The sequence below is a fragment of the Temnothorax americanus genome, unplaced genomic scaffold, assembly GCF_048541705.1.
Source record: "Temnothorax americanus isolate GAGA-0224 unplaced genomic scaffold, ASM4854170v1 Scaffold17, whole genome shotgun sequence".
Classification (NCBI taxonomy): domain Eukaryota; kingdom Metazoa; phylum Arthropoda; class Insecta; order Hymenoptera; family Formicidae; genus Temnothorax; species Temnothorax americanus.
In genome coordinates this window covers 2,827,944-2,847,041 of record NW_027509307.1, presented here as the reverse complement: position 1 = coordinate 2,847,041, position 19,098 = coordinate 2,827,944, and the positions used below count along the sequence as shown (strand labels likewise).

The following is a 19,098-nucleotide window of genomic DNA, read 5'->3' as shown; positions in this document are numbered from 1 at the left end:
TTTTATTTATTTTTAATTATTTAATCAAGGCAATGACAATGAGCTAATAAAAAAAGGATGCTCTTACAAGAGATATTTAGTCAGTAAAAAGTATGTAACATATATTTATCTAGACTTATTATTTAAATGGCAATGATAGTGAAGTATAGAGATACTATAATATACATTTTTTTTCTCATAAAAATTCTTTGGCTATAAAATGTTTACATATAAAAACCAAATGTAAAAAGTTAACAGATAAAAAGTTATCGGCATAAATATAATTCTAAGTAACATTATGGAACGAAGGTCGACACAATGACGAGTAGTCCAGTCACTATGTACAAAAAAACGGATTATAAAAGACATAATTCTGACCCAGGATTTTTCTTTTGGGGGGTGTTGGGGGGCTCAAGAAAAGCTTAATCTCAAGTTTTCGACCTCTGTTTCCCGCTTGCTTTTTTTACGGGAGTAAAAAATGTGAAAAAATGGTTTTTTCGCGATAACTCGGTTTCTACTAAAGTTACAAGGTCGAATCGGATTTCATTTTAAAGCTTTTTTTACGCTCTACAAATTATGTCGTATGACATTTTTACGTACGATCGATTGTTTTTGAGGAATCGAACAAGAAAGGGAAATAAAAAAGTATGATATTTAGTTTTTTTCTTTTTACTCATTATTGTCGTCCGAAATTGCAAAAATGCTTCAAATAAAACTTGTAGAGCGTAAAAAAACCTACAATATTCATTTGTTATTCATTTCATTTAGTTGAAAATTACGCCTTGTAGAGCGCCTCAAAGTGGAGAGTCGTCGCCATCGCGTCAGCGGCGCGTTGGTTACGTCGATACGCGGCACCGAACGCTTTCAGACTTCATTGTTTTCTTCATGGTTTTATATAAAGTAAACATACTAGCAAATGTTTACTATATATAGTAAACATCTGCTCGCCGCGGCGCCGGTCCTTTTTATTGCATTTGCCAGTCGTTTTCTGTATATCGCAGCGAGCGGATGCTTTTCGAAACGAAAATTTTGTGGACATTTTGTTAATGCAGTTTTTGGACATTTTGTCAGTGCAGTTTTTAGTGAACAACAATGAGTGACTCGGATTGTTTTATATGTGAAAAACCTTTGATAACAGACGTTCAAGTGGTGAAATCGAGAGGTATTAAATCTCTTTTATTGGCGAGCGAGCAAAGAGGAGATGCGGAATATCATCGAAAGTTGCAGACATTGACCGAAGTTGCTGTACACGGGGCGTGTTACAAAACGTATTCGAATAAAAGATTAGCTTCGTTGGCTTCTCGGCGAAGTGGCAATGGCGAATCACCATCAACATCAAGAGAAGAACAGTGTCATCCAGATTTCCATTTCAAGAAAAATTGCTTATTTTGCGGTAAAGAAGCGAAAGAATCGTCATCAAAAGTACCTGCTAAATATCGAGTAAGAATTTCTTTAATAAATCACGATTCGTCGAAAGAATATATTCTGACAAAACTTGGTTGTCGCAATGATGAAGTTGCTCGTGCAATTGTGAATCGCCTCAATCTTGTCCCTGATCTTGTCGCCGTTGGAGCTCGATACCACAGAAAATGTTATGAACACGTGGTTAAAGTAGTGATAGGTACGCCAGTAGGAAGACCACAAGAGAACGTAATAGATGATGCTATGGAACAAATTTTTACCTACCTCGAAGATAATTCAAGTGAGTGTCAATTTTCACTTGATACATTAGTCACGCAAGTGAAAACAAGTCACATTCCTCATCTTAAAACCATTAAAAGACGATTACTTGACAAGTATGGTGATGATATTCTCATTGTCGAAAGGCAAAAACGTGGTACTATGGTTTGTTTCCGAAATGTTGGTTATCAACTACTCACAGACAAATGGTACAATGAGAAAAAAAAGGACCCTCACGAAGAAAAGCTTCGAGTTTTACGCGAAGCCGCGGCTATACTTCGTACTGACATTCGTTCGGTAATTTACGAGACAGATAATTACCCACCACCTGACGACTTCGTTAAAGACGTGAAGTCTGCTGTGCCTGAAACATTGCAAGTGTTCTTGTCTGAAATCATAACTAAAGATAAACGCGGTTCGCTTGAGCCTTGGGATAGAAAGTGTATTTCAATTGCGCATGCAATCATAACGGCTGTACGACCACGCTCATTTCTTTCTCCACTTCAAATCGGCATTGGAGCATTTTTGTATAAAAAGTTTGGATCAAAAAATCTCATCAACATCTTATCAAATAAAATCGGCCGGATTTGCAGTCAGCGGTGGAACTTTTCAAAGTAAAAAACATCGATCCCGAAATCCTCGTGTCAGCCGGAGAAGTGTTTCTCGTCGCTTTGTATGGCGGTGATAAACAAGAGAAATGTTTAGACACACTTCGGTTTAAACGTTTCTTAAAAGCGTCTTCGACCACAAAATTGAATTTGTCCGTGCTGCCTCCAACGAAAACCTCAGCACGTGAACATGTTTTGCGCACATACCAACAAGTGCAGACTTGGCTTGGCAATTACAAAGATCCCGAAGAATGGGGTTGGAAAAGGACATTTGCAGGTTTACAGCCAATCACAACTCAAGCCCCACCTGCGCCTGCTGAGCTACTGCAATTAATTTCATGTAAATGCAAGGGAAACTGCAGTGGCTCGTGTGGTTGCCGAAAAGCTGGCATTAAATGTTCGATGATTTGCTATCACTGTTCCGGACAAACATGCCTGAATTCGATAACTCCGGCAGAAATTATGGCAAGTGAGATGGATGACTATTTTAACGACGACGAAGACGACGAGCAACACCCGAACGAGGTTCAACTTCAAGAAGACGATGGCGACAATCAGCCACCACCAAAACGTTCAAGACATGAATAACTTGTTATTTATTAATGAACAAGAATATTGTCACTTAGATATAAAACTGCACGCTTTCATGTATTCTTCAATGAAACGGTAAGTGTAATTTTTGTTTTAAAACAACTATCTGCAATGGCAAATACGTGTTTGATTCCCTTAAGAAAACTTGACGGTTTCAAAATATAATAATTTCAGGCTTTGCAAGATTTATTTGCAGGCGTAGTGCGATATGGAATTTTCAACGAAATTAAAGTAATAAATAAGAACATTTTACGATTTTTATTGCTGTGCAAGTTTTATTTGAAGCGTTTATACAGATTCGTGTGCGAAAAATGATAAAATAGAAAAAAAACTTTTTTGCGTCAATGAAATCGGAAATCTTAGCGAAAGCGTTCGGTGCCGCGTATCGACGTAACCAACGCGCCGCTGACGCGATGGCGACGACTCTCCACTTTGAGGCGCTCTACAAGGCGTAATTTTCAACTAAATGAAATGAATAACAAATGAATATTGTAGGTTTTTTTACGCTCTACAAGTTTTATTTGAAGCATTTTTGCAATTTCGGACGACAATAATAAGTAAAAAGAAAAAAAACTAAATATCATACTTTTTTATTTCCCTTTCTCGTTCGATTCCTCAAAAACAATCGATCGTACGTAAAAATGTCATACGACATAATTTGTAGAGCGTAAAAAAAGCTTTAAAATGAAATCCGATTCGACCTTGTAACTTTATTAGAAACCGAGTTATCGCGAAAAAACCATTTTTTCACATTTTTTACTCCCGTAAAAAAAGCAAGCGGGAAACAGAGGTCGAAAACTTGAGATTAAGCTTTTCTTGAGCCCCCCAACACCCCCCAAAAGAAAAATCCTGGGTCAGAATTATGTCTTTTTTAAATGTACATAGTGACTGGACTAGAGGTCAAACATTTTACTAATCTCTGTTTGCTCACTTTGTTTTCCGTTTTATTTTTTAACCACTAAAGGTTGATCTACAATGTGTTCTTTGCTTTCTGTGTTTTGCTCTTAACCTCTTTGCGACTATCTCGTATTTTGCAATTCCGTCGCGTAACGTGATGTTTCTTGTCTCTGTCGCCCAAGATAAAAATTGACGAACTTCAGATGAGAGCAAAAAACATCGCGTTACGCGACGCAATTGCGAAATACAGGATAGTCGCAAACAGGTTAAGAGCAAAAAACAGAAAGCAAAGAGCACATTGTAGATCAGCCTTTATTCGTAACATCCAATATTTAAGTGACAATTTTAAATACTCATGTCTTATATCTTCATTTAAAATACACAACATTTTTATCTTTCCTTGAATTGAATGTTTCTCATATGCATTAAAAATGTCTAAAAATATTTATAAATAATATGTAATATAACGTAAACGTATTATATTATGTATTGTTAATTAATTATTCATTTTATCCAAATTACTGATTAATAATTGACGTGATATATATTTTTATAACCCCGTTCGACTGTCGCTCTGTTTTGTGGTCCATTATATTTTTATGATCGAAGTAACGAGAACTTGTTCGTTGTTTTGCACCGGTTGCTCTGCCAAGTTTTAAATCGTGCAATGATTTTGCAACGGGTTGGCGTCTCAACTGTCTCGAGGTGACGTACATAAACAGGAAAGACGACGAATTGACTCAATTCCCGATTTTTTGTTATGGAATAAATATTCGCAAGGTGAGCGACTATATATCAGCATATCAAGACCGATTCGGACAAGCAGAATTGTCTTGCTAAAAGATATGATGTTTTGATGTTATTGTGTATAAAATGTCGATTTTATGTAACAGATAATTTACAAGAATATACAATCTATACAATTGATAGGATTCTCATATTTCTCAGAAACTGGTTTCGTATAAATTTTGTTTCCATCAATATAGGAAATTCAAGATTTAAAGACATTTTTGTAATGTCATATATCCAAACTTTTAAAATATGAAAAACTATATGAATTTTTATGTTTACACAAATCTGACTTGAAAATTAATCAGTATTTGCAAGAACTCAAGCATAAATTAAAAAATCATATTATTTTAATAATAATAGGTTAGAAAGAAACTTTCATTATATAAAATCGAAAGAAAGAAAAATCTGCATAAAGTTAAATACGACATTTCATATAAAATAGCACAGTAAAGTGTATTTATCTTATCTCGAGCGAATTTCCGAATATACTTTTTTATATTGAAATTGTCGTATACCCCAAGACTTAATTCATATAATCTGTTGGTCCACAATTAAGCAGCACTAGTCGATTATTGTTATTGAATCGGCCGAATCGCATCGTGTAGCAAGTTCTTACGTTTTTCATCACTTTTTTATCGCGCATCATTTACAATGTGGCGCACTTATACTATATTGCGCACAAGTGCAAAGGTTGAGGATATTCAGCCTTCGCGCGGCGGAGTGTGCAGTGATTAAACACAATCGTATGTGATCTATCATAGAGATTTGACGATGGCAAGACCGGGGGGTCTTCCAGGGTAAACAATACAATGATTGAACCTTGAACAAAGTTAAATTATTATTCGCTTATGAAACCAACATTCTCAGCAAATAATTTACATAACATTTGCATATATAATTGTAGATATCATTTTTAATCATATTAGAAAATCCTATTTCTTATTAGCATCGATCCCTTGCCCGGGATTGTTATTAGAAGAATTCCTCACTCGCAGTTAGTGAGTAAGTTCGAGCCGTCTTAATATACTTAACTTCTCTATACATAAGCAAATTGTGACACCCCAATGAAATGGGAAACACGATAATATTACGACATTTAGCTTTAATTAATAAAATAATAGTTCACGCTTTTAATTATGTTTACATTTAATTTAAGAAACTTTGCACATATAACAAGGCTTCAGACGAATTTATATATCTGCAATGCTCTTATGTATACTTCTTGGATTATTTTCCGTTTCTCTATACATTAATTAGAATGTCTAATAAATACCGTTTAAGGTAGGCGTCTCGCTACGTGCTAGTCATGTGACTGTTTGTAGGTTTTTACGTTCAGAAATATATTTCAGGCAATTTTTGCTAAGGAAAAAATAATTTTATGACGTATGGTGTAAAATTTCATATACGTGACAAAGTATGTTACTTTTTCCAAATTATGTGATTTTTTTCATTGACTCCGTTTTGATCAGCCGATCATGCGAGTCGTCGAGAAAGGTTACAAGTGAGAAAAATACTTTTTGATTGAATTTTGACACGTACCGAGAAAGGGTTTCAAAACGCATGAAGGGGTGTCAATCACTATCCACGTCGGCTAAGAAAGACGAGCCCCATAACCTGCAACTACAGTGATTAGCCAGCGGCGTTGCCAAGTCTTCCCAACCTCACCTCGACCAAAAAATGTCTGCTCGATTACCGCATTTTCTCTAAAATAAACTAAAAAATTAGCAGCGAAATCTCCGGTAAACTATATATATTTTATGGTTGCGTCGCGGATTCTTCGAAATATAATGTACAAAAAGCAATGTTTTTTCTCACTTCATCTAATCGAAAAATGCGAAAATATGTGATTGAAACCGTGCGATAGAGCCTTCTTTTTCTGGCCGTCTGTATGAAGTAATGCAAACGTTGTGATTTTCGAGATCGATTTTGTAGAGTAAGGAGCCACAGAAAAAATCGACTGCAAAGCTGATCATATAATTTGATATAAAATCCGAAATCGAAAACTTTATCTAATACATGCCCTGACGAGACGACTACCTTATAATGTTCTTGACTTGTGACCTGATTCTCGCGATTATCTCTGCAAGTCAAAATTTTATCAATAACCGAAAATTAAGTTTCTCGATTCGTCGCGAGATTCGACGTTCCTTTTAGCGAGTTTTACCGTCCGGTATAACGAACGCTTTGACGTCGACATGTCACGTGTTCATCGAGCGTTCCATAAATTTTCATAAATCAGCATCGCGAGCGTATGCAAACGATGACCCTGACGACCCGTCGCGGTTGACGGACAAAAGTTGCCTCGTCGATCTCGAGGTGCAAGCGGCCGGCAGTACGGCGGCACGCCGCGCGACTGCCGAGTTAGATGCCGCGTGTGTACGCGTTGCTAGTCGCGCGTGTAATTAATCGGACGCACAGGGATCACCGTTGCTGTTTGGTCGGACGTGTCAAATGGCGCGCAGGAAGAGGAAGCAGCCGAGGATAGTCACCGTATTCGTGCCGGTCGACGTACGTTTTTTATCGTATTAACGAATTCTTCATTGAAAAACAAAATCGCCACCGTTCACGCGTGATAAAACACGTACGCTGTGCATCGTTCGCGAATGTATGAAACTTTTGGGTCACTAGGATACTTAAATTGCAAAGGAGGAAACTTGGGATGCTAATGTGTTTTACTTACATTTCGGCGATGTTCTCGGCATTAGAAGTCACAGGCCCGGTATTCATATAGTCTATATACTCAGATCTTATACTTAAGACTTATATTTAAGACCGTCTTAAACATAATCTTAAGATGTCATAAACTAATCACAGAGCCGTGGCATCTTAAAATTTGGATATAACGTGATAGATTTTTCACTCAGATTAAAAGAATTAAATCGGGATTTTAAAAGATTTCAATATATGTGTATCGCTTTTTATTAATAATAAAGGTTGCATTCCGATATTCACTGTCAGTACTGAAAAGCTGTATATTTTTCTATATTTTACGTCACGTATACTACAGATTTTCAGTACTGACAGTTGCCGACAGCAAATATCGGAATGCAGCCAAAATTATAACACGTAAATTATTTACTGTGCCAGTGTGCTTTTGTTTTCCATTCACGGTTGTCTAAAATAACAACGTTGTTTTTTTGTTTCAGGTACGTATCATATCACATTTTTAATTTATCGAAGCTATCTCGAGCTTTAAAACTTGAGATTACTTAACATCACGGTATTTCTCTGCTGTGCACAGTTCTACAACATTGCGTATTAATAACATCGAATATAGAACACAATATTTCACGTCTTTGGGTAAGTTTTTATGAAACTTTTATTCCCCTTGCGCATTTCCCTATTTTCTTCTTGTCGCTTCAGTGTACAATTATATCGCTCGGTTTTACAAATCTTGTGCTTTTCTTTCTTTAAATCGATTCAATGTCACATAAAATTAGTAATACACATTTCTTGGGATGAAGCTTTCCTTGATAAAAATAATCGAAGAATATAATTGAATGTGCAATTTCGAAAAGGGCACATTTCTGAAAATTAAAATTTTTCAGGAATTTACACAGAAAGATGTGTAGACGTAATTAGAGTACATATTAGTGAAAAAACTTATAGGCCAAAAAATGCAAGACGTGCCCTTTTCGAAATTGCACATTCAATTGCATACTAAGATTTTTTCGTGATTTGTTCTCTATATATCCTTTCGATAAATCGATACCATGAAAATCATCCTCGATCAAGAATATTATTTATAATGAATAAATATTCTTTACGTTGTCTTTTTAACGTAAGACAAAGGTAGAAACTAAAAGTTTTTTTACGTTTTGTTTGATGAACTCTCGCCGCGAATATCGTTCTAGTCAACAAAGATCCCCATGAATCAGAGCTCAGCTCCACTCTGATAAAATGCCACCCAATTTACAAACTAGCACAGCGATCGTCTTTGTCGCGTTACTTTGTACCGTTAACGTAAACAACATTGCACTATTTTCGACTTGCTTTATAAAATTAGCACAGCCACACTATCTATAATATGCATAAGTCGATCGCCAGGAAAACGCGGCGTAGAACGAATTTTTTTTGCGTGTTTCGCCGAATCGTTGAGGGTGAGCATTTAGGAAAGATGCTCGTATATACCAAGGTTAGCGAGGTCGAAGCGCAGCTTCTGCAAAAATAACCGCACCGCGTCGCACCGTTCAGCAACATTCGTTCGTTCATGAAAGAGTGCAGCGATCTTGTAACCTTCGCGGGTTAAACCCACGCGTCTTCGTATTTAGCAATCAAACGGGAGATCTCGAAATCTTTGTTGCGCTTTTCGTGTGCCCGGTCGGTCGACTGCCAATAAATTGCGATAAATTATTCGGCGATCGTACATCTTTATGTTTTAAACATTATTTAACTTATTACTTACTACGCACGTGTAAAGTACATTACTTATAGTAGTTTTATATTTTCTCTCGACTTTTAGATATCTCTTAACGACACACAAATTAAAACACTTATTTATAACAAGGTATTAAAAATGTTTTTTAACCCGGAAACGGTCATCTATATATGTGTGGTGTGAGGTGATTTTTAGACCCAGTGTCGAAAAAACGAAGCTCACATCGTGGCAATTTTAATATGCTTCTTTTTTTTAAATATTATTTGGTTTCTTCTTATTTTTTTGTTCAGAAAATATTGAATAAATCTATATATGCACTGTTCTCAAATACCTCGTCAAATACTAATGAGTTATAGAATAATGAAATATATGCAATATGTAATTAAAATCGTTTATGCAAAAAAATTAAGGTGACTGTTCCCGGGTTAAATGCTGTTTTAAATACCAAGCCCTTACAATTAAATTCCTATTAAAATAAATGATGAAGCTATAGCGGTTCATTTATATTTCTAAACATTAATTCGTCAAAGCTCTTTTTTTTTTATTTATAAGCTAAACATTATTTTTCATTCTGAAACAAGCATTGTCGTTCATAATTAAACGAAGATGCAATGTCATCTATTCATCCTATATGATAAGTAAATATCTATATACCATGTAGACAGTGTAGTACGTCATCCAATACTACGTGTATAACTCTCCAACTCTCCATCGAGCATCGTGACCATTTCTCCATCGATAAAACAGTTCAGTAAGGTAGTTTAATTGTTATCGAAGTTTTTTTTAATTACCGATTGCTGGTTAAGTAACTTTCTGCTGGATGTACATCCACAAGAGTGAACTGCGTCATCGATTTCGTTTAAAATGGGTGCTGACATCAAGTATAAACACTTTCTTGCACGAACTGGAATATAATTTTTCCTTCGCGGTATCAAACACACACTTTTATTGTGATAAAAAGCAGCTCGCGCGATATGATATGATATATGCATTTGTGACTATGTTTAGGATCGGTCCAGCGTGTTATCTCTGATAAGGGAGCTCTAACGTTATCGTGTTTAATGAAAGTTATAAAGATAAGGTTTCTCATGAATTTTTGCAACAATTAACGCGCTGGGATTTTTGAAAAATGTCAGAGCGCGAATTTCGCACAAGTAGTAGTCATGTAACTGACGAGGTCGACGACGGTTAATTGGGAGTAACAATTTTTCTCGGTACGTTAATCGAACCAATTTACACTACTGCGAGTATGGATGGTATACGAAAAGAGGGAACTCATTCGATCTGTGTGCTAGCAAAATATCATCCTTGTTTATTATAAATATGAGATTTACTAAACTCTATTTATATTTTAATCTGGTCTATTATGTTCAAGATTACAGCCTTAATATTCTAATTCTACGAATCATTGACTATTAATTGATATCAAAGAAAATATCAACTATAAAACATTAGATTAACTAAATCGATCTTTTTATTGTTAAGTGAGCTAATAATATGTTTTTAATGTCCAGATGAGTTCTCATTTTAATTGTATTGATCCATTTGATTTACTGCTCTTACATAATGCATTAGAAATATTACGTCATAATAAGTTAGGAGAGAAAGAAGATTATCTCGAGATATTTTATCGAATAAAATTAACTCTCGTTAAAAAATACGCAATATGAAATCTTGATTTATATATAGTACCGAAATCTATATAGATCTATATAGATCTATATAGTACTATATAGATCTATATAGTACCGAAATCAAGAAGATAATTCAATATTTTTTAAATAACTTTTTCGATGAATGAACAATTCTTTGTCATAAAGATTTCTTTTAAAGTGGATTCAAAACTTAGCTATGACACATTCTTATAAGTCATTATGACATAAGAACAAATAATCATTTATATACTGTCGCGCAAACATGTCTTCGTACTTCTGTCCGATCTCTCAATTTTTTACGATTCCTTAGCGTGTTGCTGTAAGCAAGTCTTCTCAGGCACGCCCGGAAAATGATATTTTTTTAAAGCATGCAATTGTCATTAATGATTGTTCGTGGTAATTATGCGTTCGTGTTCTATAATATACACGCGATATTATTATCTAGAATGATCGTCGACTTTGATTTCGTGAGTACAGTCGCACGTGTATTGCTGCACATGCACATTGTGATCACTATAACTTTACTTTCTTCAACTTTTTTTCTCTATATAAGCGAATACAAAACAAATTTTGTCATTATTCCTCTCGACGATTCGCCGGACATCTCTGATCCGTTAACAAGTCATTGAACCGACGTCCAAAATATCATGATGATCCAAAATTATACTTAGCTCCTAAATATAATAATTACACTTTTCTCGCGAATGTAGCGATGTAATTATATACACGCATTGGATAAAAAAGGGAGATCGAGATCAGCGAGAAAATGATGAACGATATTGAACCGGAAAATATCGAGAATGATTGATTTAGTGAGAGGAAAGATACATATAGTTCAATGAATGGTGATTCGTGCAATGGAATTTATGTAATTACCGTGAGCATTAATATAAGAATATGTAAATAAAGTCGTTGAATGCCGTTGCTGAATGCTAAAACAAGTTTGCGCGATAGGGGAATCTTAAATATTCACTTCAATAAAATGAAAGGAACAAGACGGACAGTGTAATTATTGTTTTATTTTAATACGCGTGTTATTACTCTTTTTCGTATTTTTGATAGCTATGTGTATGTACGCGACCGATAATGCCCGTATCTTATCTTCGACTCGGTTAGGCACATTTTAATAATACAACACAGTATTTTCTGTTAAATTATCCATGTTCTCGCCATCGATCGGCCGGAACATAACGTATATATTAATAATGTAGCGGCAAATTAGCAATGTAGAATGTATGAACAATAAGATTTGCGATAAATTTGCAACAAGGAGGATTATGCATTGTGAATATTTCACACCGATTCATTGAGAATTCATGTTGCGCCTAAAAAGTGACTGAAAAATCACTGTCGTGAACATAAGACATTATATATAATTTTGTATAAAACGTAGATAGATAGAAAGCCATGTAAATTTTGGCTGGCAATGTTATCTTATCTAGTTTATCCCTGACCACTGGTAACGATTTTGAGTTGACTCCGCCAATGTCAATCATTTCGAGAGAATTCGTCTACAACTGTTATATATATATATATATATATATATATATATATATATATATATATATATATTCGGCAAGTTAATCTTTATATAACTTTATATAGAGTTGCAACAAGAAGTGTGTGCACATGTACATACACGGAAATTATTTTTATCGCTTTTTGCCGGAGATCCCATTCAATTCTGACCTCGGAAAAGATTGGACGGAGCAACTTCGAAAGTTCTGCAATGTTGCGTGGACAGTGTGAGCAGTTCACGCGCGGCGTGGTTCTTCATGATTCGCGACGCGAAAGAGTTACCCATACCCATACTCATCGTTATCATCGTGACGCGCGCGTAGAGCAATCTGTCCTCGTCGGATGCCATCGTCGCCGTTGCCCCTCGACGATGCCGCCGTCGCGCGATCGTCAGTCTCGCGATCGCGAGTGTATAATTCGCAACGACAGTGTACCCCGAGCGCGGAAAAACAGTTCGGCGATTCCTCTTTCGTTCAGCGACGTTCTTTACGACGGTTGAAAAAGTGAAACCCACCGAGAGATCGCGGATCTCTCACTTCGGTTCGATAAGATACGGGTGAACTCGTTAAAAACTCGTGCCCGCCGCGAACTAACGGTCAGTCGGTCGTTACGATCCTCGTGGAAACCGCATTTACGTTGCCGTGACGTATACGTGAATCCGGTCTACGCACCGTACACACGCGGAACGCGATATTGCGGATATCCCTGTGCAGACGACAAACCTACCAAAAATAGCTGTGACGTATCGCACTGGTGGAGTACGATCACGCGGTGATTTCTCTGTCGGCTGAAACGTTCTCCAAGCTTGAGAGGAGCAACATGAGTCTGGAAGTGGTGTCGAACGCGGTAGGTCGATGATATATACTGTTGTTAGCAGATCTCAGTAGAAAAAAAGGGAGAGATAGCATTTTCACTTTTGGCGGGCACAATATAGAAACCGCGAGATGACATCTCATTATGTCAGAAGCACGTTAAGTGACGCGTATAAGAACAACCGCAGTTCTCTCGATATTTTCAAAAGGAAGTCGAGACATTAATGCTGTCCATTTCTACCAATGTAGATTAACTTTAATCTCGGTTTCACTTATTTCTATTTTTTTTTTATTCTCAGAACTAGAAAAAGATAAAAAGTAAATTAAACCGCGATTAAAGTTAATCTCTACATTGATAGAAATGGACATAAAACGATTCTCTTAAAATTATTCCACTTTATTACGAAATACGAGTGGCGATCGGCGCGTTAGATGAAGCAACGTCGCACGCAAATAAATTATTTTAGACACATTTATATATTATTTTTTTTTCTTATATTTCTCTCACTTCCGCGCGACCTTGCGAGGAATTTAAAAACCCGTGGGATAACCTAAATGCCTTCTCTTTCTTGCACTTAATATCGATGATGTATAACCAGTCAAACATGTTTTCATAAACGATTCAAATCGTCATTTCTCGGCAACATGAACCGTTCCGGGTGATGTCACAATTTCCACGAAAAAACTCAGTGCATGGTTAAGACAGGCTTCTATTCCGCGCGTAAAACGCTTTTCTGATGGTTCAAATTGCGCGCGTTGCGTTATCCGCAATCCATTAAGAATATCAACAATCGAGTGGTAACAATTAATTATATCAACAGTAGCCATTTGAATGATTAAAAGAACCTTGAATAAAGCAATGTTAACGTGGTAGTCGCTTAGATAAAACTAATGCGCAAGTTTCCTTGACGTATATCTGATAAATGGTACTCTAAACCTTCAGGCTATTACATATAATGAGACTTTATTATTAAAATTCTATTCTCTGTATTTTTTAATATACAAAGAAGATGGAAAAATTATGATAACTCTCTTATTTTTTAATTAAAGTTAAAATTAGGTTTTTTAATTTTTTTATTAATAGGTTATTTATTTGCAAGAAGATACAAAAGATATCCATGTGTAATTATGTAATTATTGTAATCCACATATAAATGTATAAAAAAATAAATAACATTGTATTAAATAGGAATATTTATTTATAGACTGTTATTTTTTGAATTCTTATCAACATGCACTAGCATTTTAAAACGCTACTAATTTAAAGTTTTTTTTCTAAATAAAATAAAAAAGTAACTAACATTTTAAAAAATCAATTCTAAGTTAATTAAAATTTGTAATTGAAAGAAATGAAAAGGATATCTGAGATATATATATACTATATACATATATTATATATTTTACAATTTTTTTATTATTATATATTATTTCATGTTTATATTAGGGCTAATAAAGATGTTATAATATATTTATATTAAAAGCGGCAACGAAAATTTTATTAATAGCATTGATATAAACAGAAAAACAGAGAACAATGGATAAATATACGCTCAATAGTTGACATATTATTAAAATTCTATTGACATTGAAACGCGAACATAATCTCGCTTGGCGCCAAAGCCATGACACTTCGATGAAGGATAAAGTCTCGACGCGATTTAACGATACTGTTCTTGGTAATACCCAGCAGATAACACAATTCACGTTCACTGGCTGTGTGATGCAAGCCAAAACGTACTAATATGGACATATACAGTGTGACATATCTATTACTTAACTATATATGTATAACGATATACTCAATGATGATCGACATAGAGATCGCACCTGGTATCGGATAAATCGTCAAGAATAATCAACAGTTATTGGCTTTAGACGTATTAAACGAACTTCATCGCCGCGACTTATGGGACTATGGGAACCGAATTTGTATGAGATATCTATATGTATATTGTATATTACATATATATGTATGTAGTATCTATATATCTTGTTATGTGAGTTTTATCTCATTGTCAGACACATGACACGGATTTATCTGACATGAAAATATTAATGTTAAATTCTTCAAAGCATTTTTTTTGTTTTGCTCGGCATGTGCCAATATAACAGCACGCTTACGCAGCATGCAACAAGTTTTTATTCTGTTCAGCTTGAAAAATTTTTACTAGAATGTTATTTATGTTAGATAGCACTACGCATCTTTCATACTTATATAATTACATTGTATCAGACATTATTATGAGTCATAGGTAAATGCATAACGCGATAATAATATGCGTTAATGATGCAACTTGATCGAATTTCATATGGTTAAAATAAATTGGGAAATTCCGTATATATTGAATCGTTGATTTAAAGTTCCTATTACTTTCTTTATGTTAAACTTTGCGTTTCACAACTCGAGGTTTTAGGATACTTAAGATATTTATATACGGGAACTAACTAGATGAGTTACCAAGTAATTTACGTGAGTTACATAGACAATGTGCACATTTATCTCAAGAACAAGCCACTGCATTTATCATCTGATTTATGTTTCTATTGCAAATAAAACTCCAAGTTACATTATTCTAAATATAAATCTGCAAATATTAGTTTGAGCTTAGCTCAAACGTATTTTAAACATACAAATCACGATTGTATAGAATAATCGAAAAGAAAAGTTGCAACATACGAATTTGCAATCGATTTCGAGTGTATACCGATGGAAAAGTATTACAGGAAAAATATAAAGATTTGGAGTAAATTACAATAAATAAATTAAAATCAAACAGTTAATATATTATATACAATGTTATAATATGTATATTATTAGCGATATTATTAGCTTTTCTCGCAATAGTTGTTTAATATTAAGAAAATACAGATGCTTACGCGCTAATTCATATCTGTCTATTTTTTATGTCATATAGTTGCGAACATAAGTTATAAACAATGACTTTGCAGCATGAAGTTCATCGTATTCATATTAACGTATTAATATGTCTTATCACATACGTTTATACTATATGTATACGGCTCATCAGTCTTATCCTATGTGAAAAATGTTATCATTTGAAACTGCAATGATAGATGCAATATGTGTGATTATACATTATACATTATTTATTTATTAGCCTTATAAAATTTTATTATTTATGTACATCTATATAGTATATTGTAATATATATGTAAATTCAGAGAGTATGATTTTTGAAAAATAGCGCTATTAGAAAGGATCCAAAAAATATCTATAATTATATTTAAAAGATATTATCAATTATATATATTATATCAAATAAAAAAAAACATTTTCTTCTTTTTTCGTAACTTTCTTTAACATTATCTTTCGAAAACATACTCTCTGATTTATGAATAGTCGGTATCGCGTCGAGGTTTTACCACATTCACCCTTCGTCCGAGTGATTTCAGATGGCGCCAGAGAGTAAATCTCTTGCTGCAGGTTTCTGCATTTATATTTTCTTATTTTCTTACGATGCGATGACCGCACAGCAATCCACGCGATCATCTAACCGTCTAGCGCGTGATCATTGATCTCGATCGATTATATCGCGCGAAATACGTTTGCCCGATAAAGGTTTCGTTCGTCCGGGAATTAAGAATGTCTCCCGTCCTGTCTGTCGATCAGTATCCTTTTTAGATCAATCCGATTTGCCTTGACAAATTGTGGTAGCCTCGAGATAACAAACAAGATACGCATCTCGGTTCTAGCGGAGGTGGTCTCGTATCACTTTCTTGTCAATGTGTCAAGTCTCGTTCGCCACGTGGACGTTGAAAACTACGATACTTTCGCGCGCATGCATCATCGGCATTGACCTATGATAATTTTATTTATATACCTACCGCGCGGTCAGTAATGCCAACTATTCGCCGTAATCTATCGATGTCAGACTATTGTTGCAAAAACTACAATTGCTAATAAAGCGTCGCGAAACTCACGAATTATAAACACCCGTTGTGTTGAGAATTTAAATAAAAATCCAAGTCACCAGGTCGTATATTAGATTCTTGTTTGTGATTTTTATTTCGTTTTTCTTTCTCATTGCTCTTTGCTGCTGAGGAAATTTCAATCAATAACTATTATGTAATCTCCCCTAATTCTGCACTCTAATATTTTTCCTTCGCCACATTATTCTGTCTTTAAATAGACAATCTCATAAAATACAATCCATTTTAACTTTAAGAAGTAAAATAACAATTTGCTGTAAATTATCTCTTTTAAGTGATCACTAAGGGACAAGACAACCGCGCACGGTTATGGTTGGCGCTAACTGGCTTAAGAAAAAAGGGAATACCATCTTCTTGTTGAAAAATTTTTATGTATAGGCTGCAACGAGTCGGACGGTGTCACAAAGAGTGAAAGCGATTATCCGTATATTTGGGATTTGTATATTTCTAGTCAAATGTTACAAATGATTGTGACAACGGGACACCTTGGGCGGTTTGTCGTTTACGGTAAGATTACCATAAACACCTCCGCCGCCGTATTCTCTACGGAACAAGTGGGTATAATAGTTTTGCGTCCCTTTTGGGCTCGGGGAAATGTTAGTGTGGTGACTAATGACACTAGGTGGAGGTTTTACGTGAAAGCGCATCATGCGGAGAAAGGCAGGGGCGTAGTAGCAGCTAGGATGCAATCGAATCATCATATTTATCTCCCATGTTAATCTCGTCAGGAGACGGATATAAATCTTCCCTCGGCTATTCCCTCAAGAATCGTCTCGGTCAATTCGTACTTCATCTCGGAATTTAAAATCATTTGACGTCGAATACTAGAAACTTGAAATTAATTACGTTCTCAGGGATCGATTCTCCAAAATCAACGATGAAGAGCATAGTCCTGTTATTGTTACCGATTCTCCTGTGCTTCAACGATCACGACTTGTATCGCGCTCGTATAATACTTTCCGACCGAACAGCGTACAGATTTATCTTTGACGATCGCGAAGTTCCATTGCGTAAGGACGATGGATCCTTTTATGCGTAAAAGCGCCAGCGACGTAGCGCAAGACAAGCGGTATCTTTATCGACTCATTAACGACGGAGACACTGACAATGATTGTCACTGGTAATTATCGTGACTGCCACGGAGACAGCGCTACGTAAAAGCCGCGTTCGTGCGCCGCGTAATGATACGCGTCGCGATATTCGAGATTTTATCGGGCTGACGCAGCGATGTCTCTTTCCGTCGAATAACGGCTGTCCGTCCGTCCGTTCGTCCGATTCCTTCCGACCTGTCGACCTATCGAGCTCTCGGATTCGGCTCGCCTTAACCTTCCTGCCGCCCGTCGACCGCATCCGGCTCGTTAACATTTTTTCTTTTTCTTTTTTTTGTCTCATAATCGACACCACGTGTGTTTCGTGCACTAAACAAAGTGCACGTTGCCGCCGCGATGCACAGACTACTTGGCGTCGAACGCACCTTTTACAGACGTCGAATTCAAAGGGATGCCGTCTTCTTCATTTGTCAAGCACTCTCTTCAGCCCTTTCTTGGCTCTGTGCCTTTTCTATGTACCCTCACCTGGGGATTAAAAAAAATGCAGCTTTCTTCCATTTCTCAGCTGCAGGTGCGTCTCGATAAACTAAAAACCCGTGTCACGAAGAGAATAAAATGCCTTCGGCGAAAGGCGGTTAGTTCCTTCTGAAGTTATCCGACCTGAGCTTAGTTTCGTTAAATATAATTTAAATCGAAACTTAAACAGATTGCACACAGATTGGCTTGTATATGTACATTACACAACTCGATATTTTCTAAAATTTGATATATTTTATATTATATCTTTGCACAATTTTTTGCTTTCTATATATAACGTTTCTGAATTCATACGTTACTGAGCAATTAAGATCAGATACGTAGTACGTAATTATGTGTGCAATTTTCAAGGATTTTATTTTGAATCCGTCCCATCGATCAAATTTGTTACATCTTTCTTTAATTAGAAGTTTTTGTCATTTTAAAAGAAATACATGATGCGTTCAAAATTTTAGTGCGGTAGCGTGAAAATGTCGGTAGTATATATAAAGATTCTTCTACTTTATCTATAAATCCATATCGAACTGCAATATGGGTATACCAAGAATATCTCCCTCGAGAAAGGCTTTCTTTAATTTTTCCCGCGGATCATTCCGGGGAGATAAATTCTGAGGCGATTCCGTTGGCGCGAACAATTTCTAGGCTCCCGTC

General features: G+C 35.6%; 1 protein-coding gene across 5 annotated transcripts in view; it reads left to right on the top strand.

Moving 5' to 3' along the window:
• Window positions 1–19,098, top strand: part of Cnc (NFE2 like bZIP transcription factor cap-n-collar) — a 103,603-nt gene that overhangs the window by 7,449 nt on the left and 77,056 nt on the right. The window contains exon 1 of one of the 5 annotated variants that reach the window (XM_077403335.1): window positions 6,897–7,055. The exons of 2 other annotated variants lie outside the window; for them this stretch is intronic. In XM_077403335.1, coding sequence (XP_077259461.1) covers window positions 6,999–7,055 — 57 coding nt within the window. In that variant the 5' untranslated portion in view covers window positions 6,897–6,998. Of the gene's footprint in view, window positions 1–6,896; window positions 7,056–7,221; window positions 7,267–12,491; window positions 12,945–19,098 lie in introns of those variants that run through there. 2 more of the 5 variants (XM_077403334.1, XM_077403336.1) reach the window with 2 other exon arrangements.